Source organism: Ursus maritimus, unplaced genomic scaffold (assembly GCF_017311325.1).
Source record: "Ursus maritimus isolate PB19 unplaced genomic scaffold, ASM1731132v1 scaffold_1, whole genome shotgun sequence".
Lineage (NCBI taxonomy): Eukaryota > Metazoa > Chordata > Mammalia > Carnivora > Ursidae > Ursus > Ursus maritimus.
The window spans coordinates 46,123,150-46,140,525 of NW_024423343.1; the positions used below are offsets into that span (position 1 = coordinate 46,123,150).

General features: G+C 36.5%; 1 protein-coding gene across 4 annotated transcripts in view; it reads right to left on the reverse strand.

The window, feature by feature from the left end:
* Positions 1-17,376, reverse strand: part of ITGAV (integrin subunit alpha V) — a 99,822-nt gene that overhangs the window by 71,480 nt on the left and 10,966 nt on the right. For 2 of the 4 annotated variants that reach the window (XM_040643102.1, XM_040643110.1), the window contains exon 2: positions 16,501-16,628. In XM_040643102.1, the coding sequence (XP_040499036.1) occupies positions 16,501-16,628 (128 nt within the window). Of the gene's footprint in view, positions 1-16,500; positions 16,632-17,376 lie in introns of all 4 variants that reach the window. The other 2 variants (XM_040643096.1, XM_040643107.1) reach the window with 1 other exon arrangement.

A 17,376-nucleotide genomic window follows, 5' to 3' on the forward strand; every position in this document is an offset into this window, starting at 1 on the left:
TTCTTTCTTTTTTAAAGATTGATTTATTTTAAAGGAGGGGGAGGGGCAAGCAGGCTCCCCACTGAGCTCAGAGCCCAACGTGGGGCTCTATCCTAGGACCCTGAGATCAGGACCTGAGCCAAAACCAAGAGTTAGACGTTCAACTGACTGAGCCACTCAGGCACCCCAAGAACAAAGATATCTATCCATAGTTCTATAAAACACGTTGGAAGACTAGCTCTGATCTTCCAAATAAATTAAAGGGGAAAAAACTATCTCACAATGGTAAAAATGAGAAGAAACTGCCCCATGTAACATAAATTAACATAAAACTGTTCTATCATTTTCAAAAATACATAAAGGAAAATGTTGATGTTGATGATGAGAAACTTGATGTAATTAACAAGTAAGTCACTAGAGGGTTGAAAATTTAATGTCTTTTTTTGCCTGCTTTTAAACTGTCAGTTGCATTTTATCAGACTCCCTGATTGAACTGAATTGAATACTTCAGGAAAGAAGCATGTTGAGCAGAGTAAACCGTCACAACTTTACACTCTGCCCCCTGACTAGTAGCCAGCTCTTCTCATTTCTTCTCATTTCCTCGGCGTGTTTCAAAAGACACTGATGAACATTCAACTTGCTCTACAGGGGATTTTTTTTTTAAGAAACAAAGTTACCTTATCACCCTAAAGCTAATTTTTGTTGTTGTTGCTGACGCTTCTTTTCATACCTAAAGAATATCCTTTGCAGCAACAAGATTATGTCATCTTTTTTGAAAAGACCAAAGTCAAGAAGAATGAACCAAGGCAATAGCTTCTATTTGGAAGTTACCTGTGTTTTTACTCATTTGGTTCCTATTCATAATTATATGACTCTATGGATAAAGAAATTATTTAGGTCCTCAGAGAGCTTATTCTTTGCTCAAATAAGTGACTACAAAAACAATGTAATATACAGCATCATGGTGACTATAGTAAATACTACTGTATTGTGTATTTTAAAGTTGCTAAGACAGTGGATCTTAAAAGTTTTCGTAACAAGAAAAAAAGTTCTGTAACTATGTACGGTGACAGACATTAACTAATTGTGATCATTTTGCAATATATACAAATATTAAATCATTTGTTGTATATCTGAAATGAATATATCAATTGTACCTCAAAAAAACAAAACAATGCTACCCTACAGTCATCCTTTAATAAAATAAACAATTTACAAGCTTCTTTAAGCAGCTTTTTACCTCAAACATAACTTTTGCTCAGTTGCACTTCATATAAGCCTCAAAGAAAAATCTCCCAATATTGCTTATTTTGAAAATTAACAGGCCAGAGGAAGAAATCTCTTTGATCATTCAGTTAAATAAATCATGGGTAGCTTCTACATCTAAAGGCAAGGAGTATATAGCAGTAAATGGGACAGATAAGGTCCCTGGCTTTCAAGAGAGAGAAATACTAAGCAAATAATTATATATCTTCAGGGAGTCACAAATGCTATAAAAGATACTTGAGAGAAAACAACGACGAGGTAGTCAGGCAATGCTGGTATTTGTAACCTAATGCTATTCTGAAATAATGTATTTCACTGCTTTGGAGCTGCAAATATTAAGATACTATTAACATCTTTGAAATCTAAGTATTACAGTCAGTGATGACTTAAAATTAGCATGTTTTAGAAATACATAGAGTACATTTTAACATCAATGGCACTATTACATTTACAGTCAACTGATTTTTTAAAAAGTTGCCAAGAAAATTCAATGGGAAAGAAATAGTGTTTTCAACAAATGGTGCTGGGACAACTGAATATCCTTACATAGGCAAAAAGATTAATGAGAAACCCTATCTCAAGCCATTAAAAAAAAAAAAAGATAGATCACACACTTAAATCTAAGAGCTAAAACCATAAAATGCTTATAAGAAAACAGGAATAAACCTTCAAATCTTAGATTAGATAAGATTTAGGAAACCAAAGTCCAAGAGACAAAAGGTTGATAAATTGGACTTAATCAAAATTTAAAACTTTTGAGCTTCAAAAAACATAAAGAAAAGTGAAAAGACAACCCACAGCATGGGAGAAAACTTCGCAAAGCTTATATTCAATAGGAGACCTGTATCCATAATGAACACACACACACACCTCCTCCTTGCAACTCAAGAATAAAAAACAGCCCAATTAAAAACAGGCAAAGAACTTCAATAGATGTTTCTCCAAAGGGGATACAGAGATGGCCAGAAGTAAGTACATGAAAAGATGCTCAACATCACTAGCCATCAGGTCTACACAAATCAAAAGCACAATGAAATACCACTTCACATTCACTAGAATGGCTATAATAAGGTAAAATAACATATGTCCATAAGGATGTGGAGAAACTGGAATCCTCACATATTGCTAGTAGGAATGTAAAATGGTGTGATGTGGCCAATTTTTTAAATAGTTTGGCAGTTTCTTAAAAAAGCTAAACACAGAGTTACTATATGACCCAGTAATTTCACTCCTAGGTATCCATCCAAGAGAAATGAAACCATATGTCCAGACAAAGACTTGCACATGAATGTTCATAGCAACATTATTTACAGTAACCAAAAAGTAGAAACAACCCAAATGTACATTTACTAGTGAATGAATAAACAAGGGTTCAGGGAATATAACTGGACAACAAAAGAGGAAAGGAGCGCTGACCCATGTGACCACACGGATGAACTGCCAGACACAGAAGACCACATAATGTATAATTCTATTTATATGAAATATTCAGAGAAGGGAAACACGTAGACCTAGAAAGTGGATTTTTGATTGCTCAGGGTTAGGGGTGCAAATGGGAGAGAAGATGACAATGAACATGAGGTTTTTCTTTTTAAGGTGAGGGAAATGCTCTGGAATTAGATTATAATAATATCTGTATAACTATAAATATGGTAAAATTCACTGAATTGTAGACTTAAAAATTGCACACCAGTGAATTTTATGGTAAATTATACCTCAATAAAGCTCTTTTAAAAAAACAAATGACAAACTTGTCAAGTTCAAAGATAACTGCAATACTGAGCAAAAATGTATGCATATAATAAAAGACAGCTTTTCAAAATTAACAGAAATAAACAGATGCATTAGTAGGGTAACAGATCAAGAATAAGAATAGAGAATACAAAAAAAAAAAAATAGAGCTAATGAACATATGAGAAAAGACTTAACCTCCCTAGAAATCAGAAATACAAATTAGAACATAAGTGTTTCACCTGTGGGACTAACCAAGACTAAGAAAGCTTGGTTCAGGGATAGGTTGTATCATTTTTTTCCTACTTGCAAATATGTATCAGAAGTATGTTAAAAAAAATACATCTCACTGGCTTCTAAGTTTCATTTTTAGAAATCCTAAATAAATAAAAATATGAAGACTTAATAAGCATGTCCAAGCTTTGTTATAATATCTTTAAAAAAGCAACCAAATACCTCACAGAATAGGAGATAAATTGAGCAAATTTTAATTTTATGTGTACACACACACACAAGTATCTACACAGGCCACGGGGTACATACAAAAACATACTAACCACACACATTCAAGTATATCCTATGGCCAATAGTTTCCTGGGTGGTTGGGATTTGGGAGATTTTTTTTTCTTTCTGCCTCTTGGTGTTTTCTCATTTGTTCAACCAATGAATAGGAATTATTTATATGTTTTAAAAGGTGGGGGGGGGGAGTCGTGTGGCTATGTTATCAATCTTCACATATAAAAGCTTTAGTCAGGAGCTTCTACAGTCCCCCCACCCCAGCTTTTTTTGAGAGAGAGAGAGAATACAGGCTGGGGAGGGGCAGAGAGAGAGAGAGAGGAAGCGAGAGAATCCCAAGCAGGCTCCACACCCAGCATGGAGCCTGACTTGGGACTTGATCTCACCACCTTGAGATCATGACCTGTGCTGAATCAAGAGTTGGATGCTTAACCAACTGAACAACCCAGGTGTCCAATATATATCCTCTTAATCAACTTTGTTTACATTTTCATCTTCCACACAGAAAGCAGTTTTAGTTCCTAAAATTCAAGAACATTTAATAAATTGGGTAAGCATTACTATTCCTATTCCTCTATTCTATGTTTAAATTCTGTTTCAGAGTCAAACTATAGAGCAAAATATTGCAAAAAATAACTCATTAAAAAAATCAAAATTCTAGATATTATTGAAAACCAAATTGGAGGTAAATGACTTCTTTGATTTAGTAACAAAATAGTTTCTTAATTAAGAAACTCTGATAGATAATATGTAACAATTAGGTATCAGTATTAAAGGGTGATTTGCTTTATAAACTTTAAAAAGTCCCTAAAAGTCTTTAGAAGCATCATTGTGTTGATTTAAAATGACACAAGATAAAAATACCTAAACTCAAAGTGTTTGGAGTTGCAGACAACTGAAAATTAATTATTTGTGACATAAAAGCAAGTTCTGAAATCACAATCTATGAACACGAGAAAGTGTTACTAATTCACACAGAGGTGTTGAGAAACATCTTTTATATAAAATTAGATTGTTTTACAAAAGCAAACAAGAGTCAAAAGCAGAGCCAGAAGAAAACATGATGAAGCTTGTTTCACTGGGATTTGTATTTATTTATTTACTGAGTTATGACTACCACAGGGAACAGAGAATCGAAATCTCCTTCTCATTCCATGAGCAATTGTGATGGTTCTGTTGGAGCCCACACAAAGAATACAGGCCCTTTGAAAACATCTATTGCTTTATCAATGCTGGTTTGTTTCCTCCTAGCAATGAGAAGGAAATGATCCTGAAAGCATCTAAGAGTTTACAACAAAAACTCTACTGAAGACTTAAAAAAAAAAAAAGAAAAGAAAGCCAAGTCAATGTTAAGTCTTCAAATAATGGATATGAGTCAGGTCAATGCAGGGCAGGGAAAAGATGGGTTTTAAAGGCTCATATAAATTTAGTTTTGGTGAAATATTTAAAGCGTTAAAATAACAACTAACGGCATATGTATTAGTTGACTAGTAATAAAAGAAATGGATTAATTGGATTAACTGATTTCTAGGTTGTCCCCGCACCGTCTAATTACAGAAAGGAATGCACCAAGGAATGACAGGTTATATCAGAAAAAACAATTTCATTTAAAAAACCGAAATTTCTGGGGTGCCTGGGTGGCTTACTTAGTCAGTTAAGCATCCAACAACCAACTCTTGCTTTCAGCTCAGGTCATGATCTCAGGGTCCTGAGATCAAGCCCTGCTTTGGGCTCTGCATTGGGCATGGCGCCTACTTAAGATTCTCTCTCTCCCTCTGCCTCACACGCATGTGTACGCTCTCTCTCTCTCTCTCAAAAAATAATAAAATTAAATTAATTTTAAAAAATAAGAAAATTCCTGGGGGGCATCTGGCTAGCTTAGCAGGCAGAGCATGCAACTCTTGATCTCAGGATCATGAGTTCAATCCCCCCCTTAGGCCCTGTGCTTACTTAAAAAATAATAATAATAAAATAAAATAATCGTGAAAATTAATGTATTTTGTATTAACCAGGGAAGGGAGACTAATTTTTTGTGTGTTTTTAACTTCCTAATCTTCAGTCTTGTCACAACTGTAGGGATATCTAGACAGAACTCTGAAAGAAAATACACAAAGAGGACAAAGTCAAATAGGCTGTTCTGAGATTGCCTGATTATTTTAATTGCAGTGAATTACAAATTGAATGGCACAGAAGCCAGAGAGCAGCTAAAAGTTTTCTATTTTCTATTAAACACAAAGTGTAGTAATATCCAGAAAATACTCCACAGTGTTTTTCTTGAGCAGAGAACTGGCAAAGCCAGTTTGTGGGTTTGCCCACAGCCTACAGCCAAGCCCTTCTGGGAATAAGTGGTAAGTGCTCCAGCAAGCTGTTTTGGGTAGGCAAGGGAATAAGCTGACTTCTGACCTTCTCTAAGACAGATATTGTTAGTGAGAGGTGACAATCATTCGCTGAATTTGGAATATAAACGTAGGAGTTTCTCCTTCTTTTAAGGGACATATTTAAAAATCATGCAGGAAAGCCCGTATTTCTAAACAAAGACTTTGGCCAGGTGCTACATGTTCTCCTCCCTCAGTGCAGATCACCAGTCTCATCTTTTTGGAAAAGACTCATCATTGAGAAAACTAGGCAGTAGTTAGTCTGTTTACAACATCTGCTTTATAGAAAAGGAAAGCATGCTGCAAGGAGAGGATTTCCCCAAACGTCACTGTAACAGGTCAAAATGCAAATCCAAATATAATCCATTTAAGAATATCTACAATTATCTTTATTTCTTTCATTTTCCATAATAACTCACTTCCCCACAGCTGTTGTATGGGCATGACATAAACAACCCTTTCTTCACTGTGTACCTCTTCATCGTTTATAAAATACCTTCAGACATCATCCCATTTGATCTCCACAATAACCCTTAGGGAAAGGTATTATGTTTATGTAACAAATGGGAAAAACTGAGGCTGGCAAACAAGTCACTTGTGCAAGGTCACATCTAAGCAGTGTCAGCCTACCTCTTCTAAGTCAAATTTGCATTCCTCATACTCACAGAGCCAAAGCAAAAGAACAAGAGAGGAAATAAGGCCAACTACTACAAGCATGGCTCTTGCCCTAAAGCAGTCTGCAGTATAACCAGTATCCAGCAACAAAATATATAAAAGGATAACAGAAAAATGCCCCTATGCCCAAAGATCTCGTCCTAATCTCCAGAACTTTACACGTGAATGTGTCTTCACTTGGCAAAAGGAACTTTCCAGATGTAATTAAATTAAGGATCTTGAAGTGGAAGATTACTCTGGATTATTTTAGTAAACCCAGCATTACCACAAGTAGGGGCAGAAGTGCTAGTGTCAGATGATGTAGCCTGAGAAAAACCAGATTACCCATTGCTGGCTTTTAAGATGGAGGAAGGAGCCACAAGACAAGAAATGTGGGTAGCTTCTATTAGCTGGAAAAGGTATGAAAACAGATTTTTCCCTTGAGCCTCCAGGAGGAAGGCAGTACTGCCAAAACCCTGATTTTAGCCCAATTTGCATTTTGGACATGTGACCTCCAAAACTAAAGATAATAAATTTGTGCTATTTTTAAGCCACCAAGTTTAAAGTAACTTGTTACAACAACAACAAGAAACTAATTCGGGCATGAAGACAAAATTGAGGAAAAAGACTACATCTCGTCAGCTACGTAAATATTCTCGATACTGTTTTACATCCTAATATATTTTAGAATATTTTTTACTTCCTAAAATACATTAATCTTAAATTAAAGCAGGTTAAGCTTTCCTTAAGTCCTACTTTTCCACATCTACATTCAGACAAATTAACTATGTTTTCTACACATCAATCATCTTCATGTAAGACAAACAAATCACACCCCAAAATGATGTATTCATTTTCACTAATTCTACAGTGGTTCAAAGTTCATATTATTCTGCTAATTTAGGGAAAAATCTGTTTTAGCCATTATGCAGATATTGGTTAAAACCTACAAATGGTGTGCAATCATTACACCAATGGGTTTAAAAATCGAAGAGGGTGACCATTTCAAAGCAAGTTGTACTATTTCAAGCATTATCCAAATATGTAAAATAAGACACTAGGTTTTCCTTTTTACATCCTAGTCATGACTCTGTTTACATATAATGTCAAGAAAATCAGCAAGAAAAATAAAAATAAAGAAGTCACACAAAAGGACACAACTAAAAATGCAATAAAGGTTGTATTTAGAAGTTAACAATAACAAAAAATGGCAAGCAAAAGTCAATAGCTTGAAAGAAAAATAACACATGTTTGAGAGCTAAATTTCACAAATCCAAGAGATAAGAAATTTTAGGCTGAGATTTCCTTTTGTTCCTGCAGGCTCAGTCATATATAAATATCATTCAAAAATCAAAGTAGCAATTAAGCTTGCCATCTTGCACTGAATTTTCTACTAAACTTTCAATCACAGAAGCCTCTATTTTCCCTTACTGTTTAAAAGGCATTATGTACAATATTTTGAAGATATCCATGATAATATCCATTATTTCATATAAATAATTCTGCTAAAAATAATGACTAATAAAATTAGTAAATCGGGTACTGAAAGTGTTATTTTCTCTGTAATGTTCATGTCAAACCTACGTAGTATGAAGAAGAACCAAGATCTATGTCCACTGACTCTAGATCCTTCTATTTTTAATACAGTGCTCTATAATGTTAGGCTTTATGGTCACTGGGTTTGATTAGGCTGCTAGTGTAGAGTACCTCTTTAAAATTCACTTAGATGTTTCTTCAGCTTACTTTCAACTTCATTTCTCATCATGTCCTCAACGCTTATTGCCCTCACACTATACATAGAAACTTGATACTCACATAGATTCCATGTATGTGGGTCACACAGAATTACTTTTCATTTATAAACATCTTTTACCAATCTATACACGTACTGTTTCCTCTACGTGGAACCCTCTTCTACGTCTGGTGAATTCCATCTCCTTTTTCATTAGCTAGCTCAAATGTCACCAACTGCTTTGAAGCCTTCTTCAAAGGCGACAGCAGAGTTCGATACTTCCCAGTTATGCCTTACTTATTTCGGTATAAATGTATTTGTGTCTACTACTCAAAGTTAAAGTGAAATAAATGCAGATTGGTCTTCCAAACGTATTTTTGAAATCTTCCCTCCTTCCCCCACTACCCAAAATCACGCCCTCAGGTAGGAAGAAAAGCACACTAAGCATATTTCTCTTTCTTCTTTAAGAGCTTCTTTAGTTTCTTAAACTAAGTTATGCCATCTTAAAATCAAAATCCAGACTTCCTACCTTTACCTACTACTGCATGTCTTAATGCATGTAACCAGCTACAGTGAAACTGACTTCTAATAAATTATACACTGCCTAAATATCCAGGGACATCTTTGGTAAACACTAAAAGTAAAATTAGCCCCTGAATTGTTTATTGATCAGTAATATATATATACCTTGTATGTGTAAAGAATGTTTTCTTTCTAGTACCTTGTTTTCCAGCCAAAAAGAGAAAAATGCACCCTCTTGCTTCTAAACCTTTTCTTTTTTTGAAGGACACTTTTATTTCTCTATACAAGCTGATAACCCATCAGTTCTTAGTTATAAGCCAGGCTTCTCCGGACTTTCATAGGCATGAGACTTAGACTCAGCCCATCAAATACTACCACAAAAGTGCTGAATCTCTAGCAAGTGATGCAAAGAGGCAGGGATAGATAAGAAATTATTCTCTTGGTGTCCCATGGTCAACAACAGCAATTCCAGCAGCAATAAAACACGGTACCAATACTTCTTCTGCTAGTTCTCTTGCCCATTTTTCGGAAAACTAGTGAGTTACCAATATCCTTAATAAATCTCTGTTCAGCTAAATTTAGCCAAAGTCAATTTTTACTGCTTTTCACAAAGAACCCAACACCTATATGCAAAATATACACCTATGCATTCTACCCTAATGCCTCCATACACTAGCATACAACAGCAAGCAGAAAGAAGTTTGTTCCCTGGTTTGGAGAGCTTAGTCTAGCCAGGAAAACAAGTATATCATTTCATAACCAGAAAAAAAAAAAAAAAAGAAAGAAAATCAATGTAAATTTTAGCTTAACGAAGAAAATGAGTTTAGTGCACTAAGACTGCTTGTATAGCAGAACTTGACCAAAAGGAAGAGGAGGGAAACAATGTTCAAAATACACTATTTAACAGCAAGCATTTATACAGCTCCAAAAAGCACCCTACTGTAAAAATTTTTATAGTGATTCTGGAGCTAGCTGGGGTTTGTTCTTTTTACAGGAAGGGATAAAGTCATTATTATGTTTTTTTAAGGATAAACAGCCCAGGAAACAAAGGAGCCTAAAGTACTTCACGCAGTTACAAACATTAAATGCTGCAGCAAAAATCATCAGGGAGGCTTCTCAAGGTTCGACTAAACTGTCAAGACTCACGAAACTACCAAAGGCCACACATACCACCAGTCTATTTAGAGGACATAGAACAGAATCAGACATACCTCCCAAACGCGAGTGCTTACATGAGCTTGCCCGTGCAGCAGTACATACATACAGCTGTCCCGAGCTCTTCTCTTGGCCTCACCAAGTGACAGCTCAGATATGAAGAAACAAGATCTGGTGGGTAGAGCAGCTACCGGCTTCGAAGCCTCGGGCCCCGGAGGAATGGTATCTCTTGTAGTAACTCCACAGCTAATGGTTTCAGAATACTCACAGAGGACATGCCGTTTATTTGTCACTGTAGTCAGGGAACCCCAAAGCTACTTACGGCATCCCCATCACGTAGTTTCAGTCTATTTATAATTTCAACCAGTCTAAATGCAATTTACCAACCAGGGACCATTTTTAACATGAGCAATGATATCTAGTCACTTAACCCTTCAGGATCCAGTAAAATAGAAGAAAAAACTTAATAAGATCAAATTGGCATGTAAAGGGTTTCAACAACCATTTTCAACAGCTGACTATTGATAATATTCAATTTTACTGTCCCTCCATGTATTATTCAGTTAGGCTGCACTATGCTGTAATAACAAGCATCCCTAAAATCTATTAATCAAAAATCACAAAGAATTCTGGTGTACACTTACATAGTCAGTTAGTAAGCATCTGTGCTTCACTCGGGGGACCCAGGCTGATGGAGGCTCTATCATTTAAAAGATCACAACTCACTATAGCATCTGGGAAGGGGAGAGGCAGAACAACACCCCTACTCCTAAACCCTTCTACCCACAAATGATACATTTCTACTCATGTTTTATTGGCTAGAAAAAGTCACATGAGTGTACCTAAATTCAAAGGTTTTCCCCAGAGTTTTAGAAACATGATACTGATGAACGGTTGTAATGTGTACCACATCATATAAACCAGAGCTAACTTAAATAAAATGATTTTAGGAATTTTATTTTCAAAATATTAAAAACATGAAGATGGAGCCCTTTTAAGCATTAAAGTCTCTTCTGTACCCAGAAACACAACAAAGTAGCAGATCAACTACCTAATTTAAACTCTTCAGGATCGCCCCAGGAATGTATTACAGAATGTAGGAAGGGAGGTAATTTTCCCAACCAACACTGGAAAGGCCTGTTCTCTTTTCAAGACACTACACCGTATAGCAAATATAAAGTAAGTGAACAAAGAAGAGTCACAGGGCAAACTCAACTTTAGCATCAAGACGGTTAGGAACAGTAAGGGGACATGGTAGTCCCAAGCAAAGAGCAGAGACTTTAAAACAAGAAAGGAATGGTCAGTGGGGCAGACTGTGAAAGGTCCAATAAGATGAGGGATCCCAGGGGCCCACTGAGTCAGCAGCCACTAATGATTTCAGTTAGAGCCACTGCTGGGTTGCCAGACTGAAGGGGCTGGACATGGGAAGTGATGAAGAGGATTCAATATCCTGAATTCAAAGAAAAGGAGAAAGGAAGATGACTAAGAGGAGATAATGTTCAAGGGGAAGCTGTTTTGATTAGTTTTTCAGGTGGAAACAATTTAAATGTGTTTGAAATTTAAAAAAAAAGAAAGAAAGAAAAAAGAAAAGGGCAAATGTAGAGCAGGGACAGAGAGATAAATGAAGGAACAGGCAGGGTCCATGAGAAGGCTGGGGGTACAGGTGATTGTAAGACAAAGCAGCATGTATTTACTGGGCCACTGCGATGTGCCAGCCCCTGTACCAAGCACCTCACAGGTCTGAACTCACACATTTTTAACTCATTCAGTTCAACGCATACCCAGCAGCATGTTTGAGGAGGACACTGCACCAGGGAGAAGACAGTAACCTGTGCAGGTTCAACAGCTATAAATGGCAGAACTAGCGTTTGAGCCCAGGCCAGCCGCCTCCAGAAACCACTCTTCCCCTCAGCTACCATCTCCCTTGACATGTGACTGAGGTGACAAAAGACAGACAGAAAAGCCACTATCTCCCTTGAGATGCTGGAAAAGATCAAAGACCTTTGTGGTGCAGAGATGCTTATGTGTTTGGGCTTGGATGCAGTGAGAACTCCTCAGGAGACAGGCATAAGGCAAGTTGAAGGGGATGCTTAAATTATAAGCATCTGTTTCTAGATACACATTATCTTGACTAGATTATTGCAAACTATATTGTCCTCTTTTCTTGAATTCAAATGAACACTATGTGGACAAAAATTCTATGTAAAAAGTGAAGTCTTAATTTGTATACTCTTTTCGTGAGGGAAGTCTCAGAAGCTATACAAAAGGATTACAGAAATATCATAAGGAAAAAAGGGAACAGACCAAAAACCATATCTGTACACATATAACTAAAGAATTTTGTTTCTTAACTATAGTAAAAGCTCTTATGATTCATTCATTCACCCATCCAATTTATTGAGCCCTAACTTGTACTAGGCAACAGGCATTGTTCTAGGCCTTGGAATTTTAGCAATGAATAGAACAGATTTAAAAAGACAAAACCAAACCTGTCCTCATGGAACATACAAACTAACTGAAAGAAGGAGACCTTAACGAAAAATAAATACCTTATGTAGCAATGTGAATACTCCAGGGAAAAATAAAGCAAAAAGAGGACCGATTACAAAGTGGGAAAGAGGCAATTGCAATTTTAAATAAGATGGTCAAGGAATTACTGAGAAGACGGTATTTGAGCAATTCTTGAAGCTAGAGGTGGAGGGGACACCCGATGGACATTTGAGAAAACAATGTTCCAGGCAGAGGAAAGAGCCCATACAAGGGTGAGGTGGGAATGTGTCTTTTGTTTATAAGCCCCTGCAAAGTGAGGCTGGAAGGAAATGGAGGGGAGAAAAGAAGATGAAGGTAAAGATACAAACAGTGGGCTGGAATACTCAAGAACCTCTCGGCTACTATGAGACAGATAGGAAGCCACTAGTGGAATATGAGCAGGAGTATTATAATCTGAATGTTTTAAAAGAATCACTCTGGCTGCTGTAAAGAACAGTCCAGGGGTATCCAGGGCAGAAGTGGGGAGAACAGTGAGATGTGCCAGCTCTCTTGCAACTGCCCTCCAGGTTTCCTATGCACCCTGCTCTTTGCCCAGGATGCTAGCCAGTGTGACCTCGTGGCGGCCCCACCTGCTGGCTCCCAGATGGATTCCAGCAACAGGGAGCATACACAGAATTACAGGGAGGAGGAAGGGTGAGGTCAGGGTTTTATTCCCCTGCTCCTCCCTTCCAGTTACTCTGGCTATCGCCCTCTGACAAAAGCCACAGCTCCTGTTTTGTGGCTCTCTCCACCCAATCCTCTGGATTCTGGTAACTGCTCCCTTTCCTTAACTGCTCCCTTTCCTATCTCCCTTCAGGCCTAGAGGCCCAATTTTAATGAGACCTTGCACAGTACTTTTTGTAAATAGTCCTTTTACTAAAAGCTCCCCAAACTATCCCAACTTAAGTGTACCATCTCTTTCCTGGCAGCACCCTTACTAATTCAGGAGTCCTGGGCAACAGTCCAGGTGGGAGACAAGGGTAGCTTAGAATGTCAAGAAGCAGTTAGATTTTGATTTGCTGACAGATATAATGTCAAGCATAACTCCAGATTTTGGCCTAAGCAACCAAAACGATGGCATGCCACGAACTGCGATTAATTTCTTAAAATCACATATCGACAGAAAATACGTGCAAATATATTAAAGTTGGCATGCAGGAAAAGGAATTCTGTGGCTTACAAACAAATGCAAAGATGCTTCTCTTACCGTTAAAGGAATGCAAATTAACATATCCATATAAAACAATATAACATATATAGTATATAATATAGATACATAGTATATAAAATAACATGCAATATAAAATCGACAAAGATAAATAAATGGTGATAAGTGGTGCTGTCATGGATGTCAGAAAACATAATTGAAGGAGCATAAACCTCTGTGAAGAGTAATTTGCAATATCTATCAAAACTTTATACATATTTAAAAATCCCCTACTTAGGCCTTTATCCTACAAACATACTCGCATATTTGCACAAATACATGAGTAAAAGATTTTTCACTGCTGTACTGTTTATAATTACAAAAGACTAGAAACAACCTAAATGTCCAACAGGAAATATGAGTTAAATAAATTAGGTTATATATACTAAAGAATAGAATACTACCAGTGATTTGCAAAGAATGAGGTAAATCCACATATATATCAACATATATCAATTATGAAAAGGAAAGATCTACAAAAGACTTATACTGCTGGAGAGTTGAGGGGGAGTCAGATACCCTTGCAGAAATATTTAGTATATTCCTATTGGTGAAGGGTTTTTTTTGAAGGATATACACATATGTAAGAATAAGAAAATTCTAGAAAGATCAAAGGAATTGTTTAAAGCAACTGTCTTTAAGCAGGCTGATGTTAGAGACTCTTAGTTTTCCTTGTACACCCTTTGTGGACTGTATGAAATTTTTTGACCAAGTACATGCATTATTTTTTCAATAAACAAAACAGTATGTAAAGCCAAATTTTAAAAAAAGTAATAAATTATCTTATATTGCATAAAAACCTATGGTGCTGAATACAGAAATATATTACACATACGTATATTATATATGTACCATACACACAGACACACACAGTACCACCTATCGAAACTGAACTATAGTTTCATTTTATTGCCATTTCTATTTTGTTAAAAAATATAAATGCCCTAACCATTAATATTTTGAATCACTGGCATTTTTCCATTTGTGGTAAAATTGAGCCTATTTACATACTCTTGGGGTTTTCCAAATGTCAGCCATATATGGGAAAAAAACAGGGTTTAATGTAGATGATTTCAAGTGAAAAAAAAACAAACGTGACCTGATTTCTATTAAGAGCTGATTTAATGACTGACACTCATTTTGGCACTGATCAGGATGTCAAATGGAACAGTCTACATCATGATTCCTGTTTCACTAATATAATTTCCAGAACTAATATATTTTAGAACTAGCAGGAAACAATGATATGGAAAAAAACAGTTATCTTCAGGCTTACCTTAAAATATTCTGTCAAAGCCCAGCAAATCTGAATTGTTAAAAAAAAATGTTGTAAAACTGTCTTACCAGAACGATGTCACATCACTACTTTGAAGATTCTCTAAGTTTTCACAAATGTAGATAAATACACCAATATAAATGTGTACAGGATTAGATATATATTCTATTTCACAGATATCAATTAAAACTCAACTTATTTCTTTTCAACTTCCTTATGCAATTTTTCTCCTCTCTACCACAATCCTGACACAGAAATTTATCCCTATAGATAAGATTTTAATATTATCAAAACCATAACACATAATTTACCCAATAAATTTGGGGTAAGAATTTTTTTTTTAAGTCAACCAAATCTACTTGACTATAAAAGATTCCTCAACTGGTTTTGGTAGAACGACTCAAGGCTTAGATTATTTCATGATTAGGAAGTCGACCTATAATTGTCCGTGAGTCATTCTTCAATTTTGCAGACAGAGAAAAGGACAGAAAGCCTTGCTCCCTCTTCTTAGTAGAGGTACAAAAACATTTTAATAGATTTTCCCCAGATTTCCACAGACTAACATTATCAGTTTGAAACTGAAGACACCTAAAAACAGTGAAAACACAATATATTTTTAAGGCTTTTATATACCACAAAATTGTAAAAGAAAATAATGTAAGTCTTTTGTCTTCATGTAACTTTCTCTGGGGATGTGACTTTCTTATATACATTGTTTTATTAAGTAATTACATTTAAGTTAAAAGTAAGTTCTTTGAAAAATTAAATGATATTTTAAAAATATCAAATGGGTGGAATGAAGGGATTCAGGACAGCTGTCCCCCCACTCCTAAATGTACCACTTTGGCATATGGATTATTTGGAGCTGAAGGCACTTGAGATCCTGTGGGCTCAAGAGAAACTTCTAACCTTCCTTTAACCACACAGAAGCAGCTAAATAGAGGGTCTTTTCCAGAATAACAGTTATTAACACAGATAAATTTTAGCTGAATGACCCATTTGTATGGCAGGGCAAACATCTAATTATCAAACATCTGCTCTTCTTTTTCTTTTTAAAGATTTTATTTATTTATTTGAGAAAGGGAGAGAGCACAAACATGAGCAGGGGGAAGGGGCAGAAGGAGAGGGAAAGGCAGACTCCCTGCTGAGCAGGGAGCCCAACACAGGGCGAGATCCCAGGACCCTGAGATCACGACTTGAGCCAAAGGCAGAGCTTTTGCCACCCAGGCACCCCAAACATCTGCTTTTCTTATCACTCCATGAAATGCATTCCTTTCCTCTGAAATCCCAGACCCGTACCCCCTTTCTTCTTAGTTCAGAATGACATATATACCCCATTTTGCCTATCTTTGGATGTCTCCGTGGTTTCCTGGTACTTACGCCTATTAAATCTGATTCTCTCCTGTTAATCTGTCTCATATCAATTTGATTCTTAGTCTAGCTAGAAGGACCTTTAGAGGAAACAGACATTCTCACTCCCCAACAGGAGGGAAGGGAAGAGGGGGGAAAATATCAAATAATATAAATTAAGAAAAGGGACCACGGCTTCAACCTTTACCTGTTGCATCAAATTCGATTGGCTGGCACCCACGGTGAGAAGACCAATCACACTTAAGGACTTGTCCTCCTTCCACAATCCCAGGCTGGGTAGTGTTTGCTTTGGGTGCTCCCACCAGAAGAAACATCCTGCTAAAATACAAATGGGAAGGTAAGATTTTAAATGGCACAAAGCATAAACAATGATATAATTTAGGAAGAAAAACCACTCTCTGGTTATTATCCACAATCTTTTTTAAAACCATTCACTGAGAGCATAATCAATCTTCTAGATTCATTTGGTGCTCTTACATACATTATTTAACATCGTTTACTCATCCTAATAACATAAGGCAATTTCAGGGTTACATCTCATTTAAAAATGTGTGCTGGTCAAACTGTTCACTTTAAATAGATACGGTTTATCATTTGTCAATTACATGTCAAAAAAGCTGTGAAAAATGTATGCTGGCTAGAGTCTGGGACATTTTGTTTTGATTTTCGGTTTTATATTTTGTGTTTTGGGCGGGGTTTGTTTGTCTTGTCTTGTGGTCAGCTATAGACTTTTTTTTTTTTAAGATTTTTTTTTTTTAATTTGACAGAGAGACAGCCAGAGAGAGAGAGAGAGAGAGAGAGAGAAGGAACACAAGCAGGGGGAGTCGGAGAGGAAGAAGCAGGCTTCCCAGTGGAGCAGGGAGCCCGATGTGGGGCTGGATCCCAGGACCCTGGGATCACGCCCTGAGCCGAAGGCAGATGCTTAACGACTGAGCCACCCAGGTGCCCCACAGCTATAGATTTTCTATATCTTGAATGCTAAACAAACTAGATAGATAGATAGATAGATAGATGTATATATATATATATATATATATATATATGGCACTAAATTATAGCAACT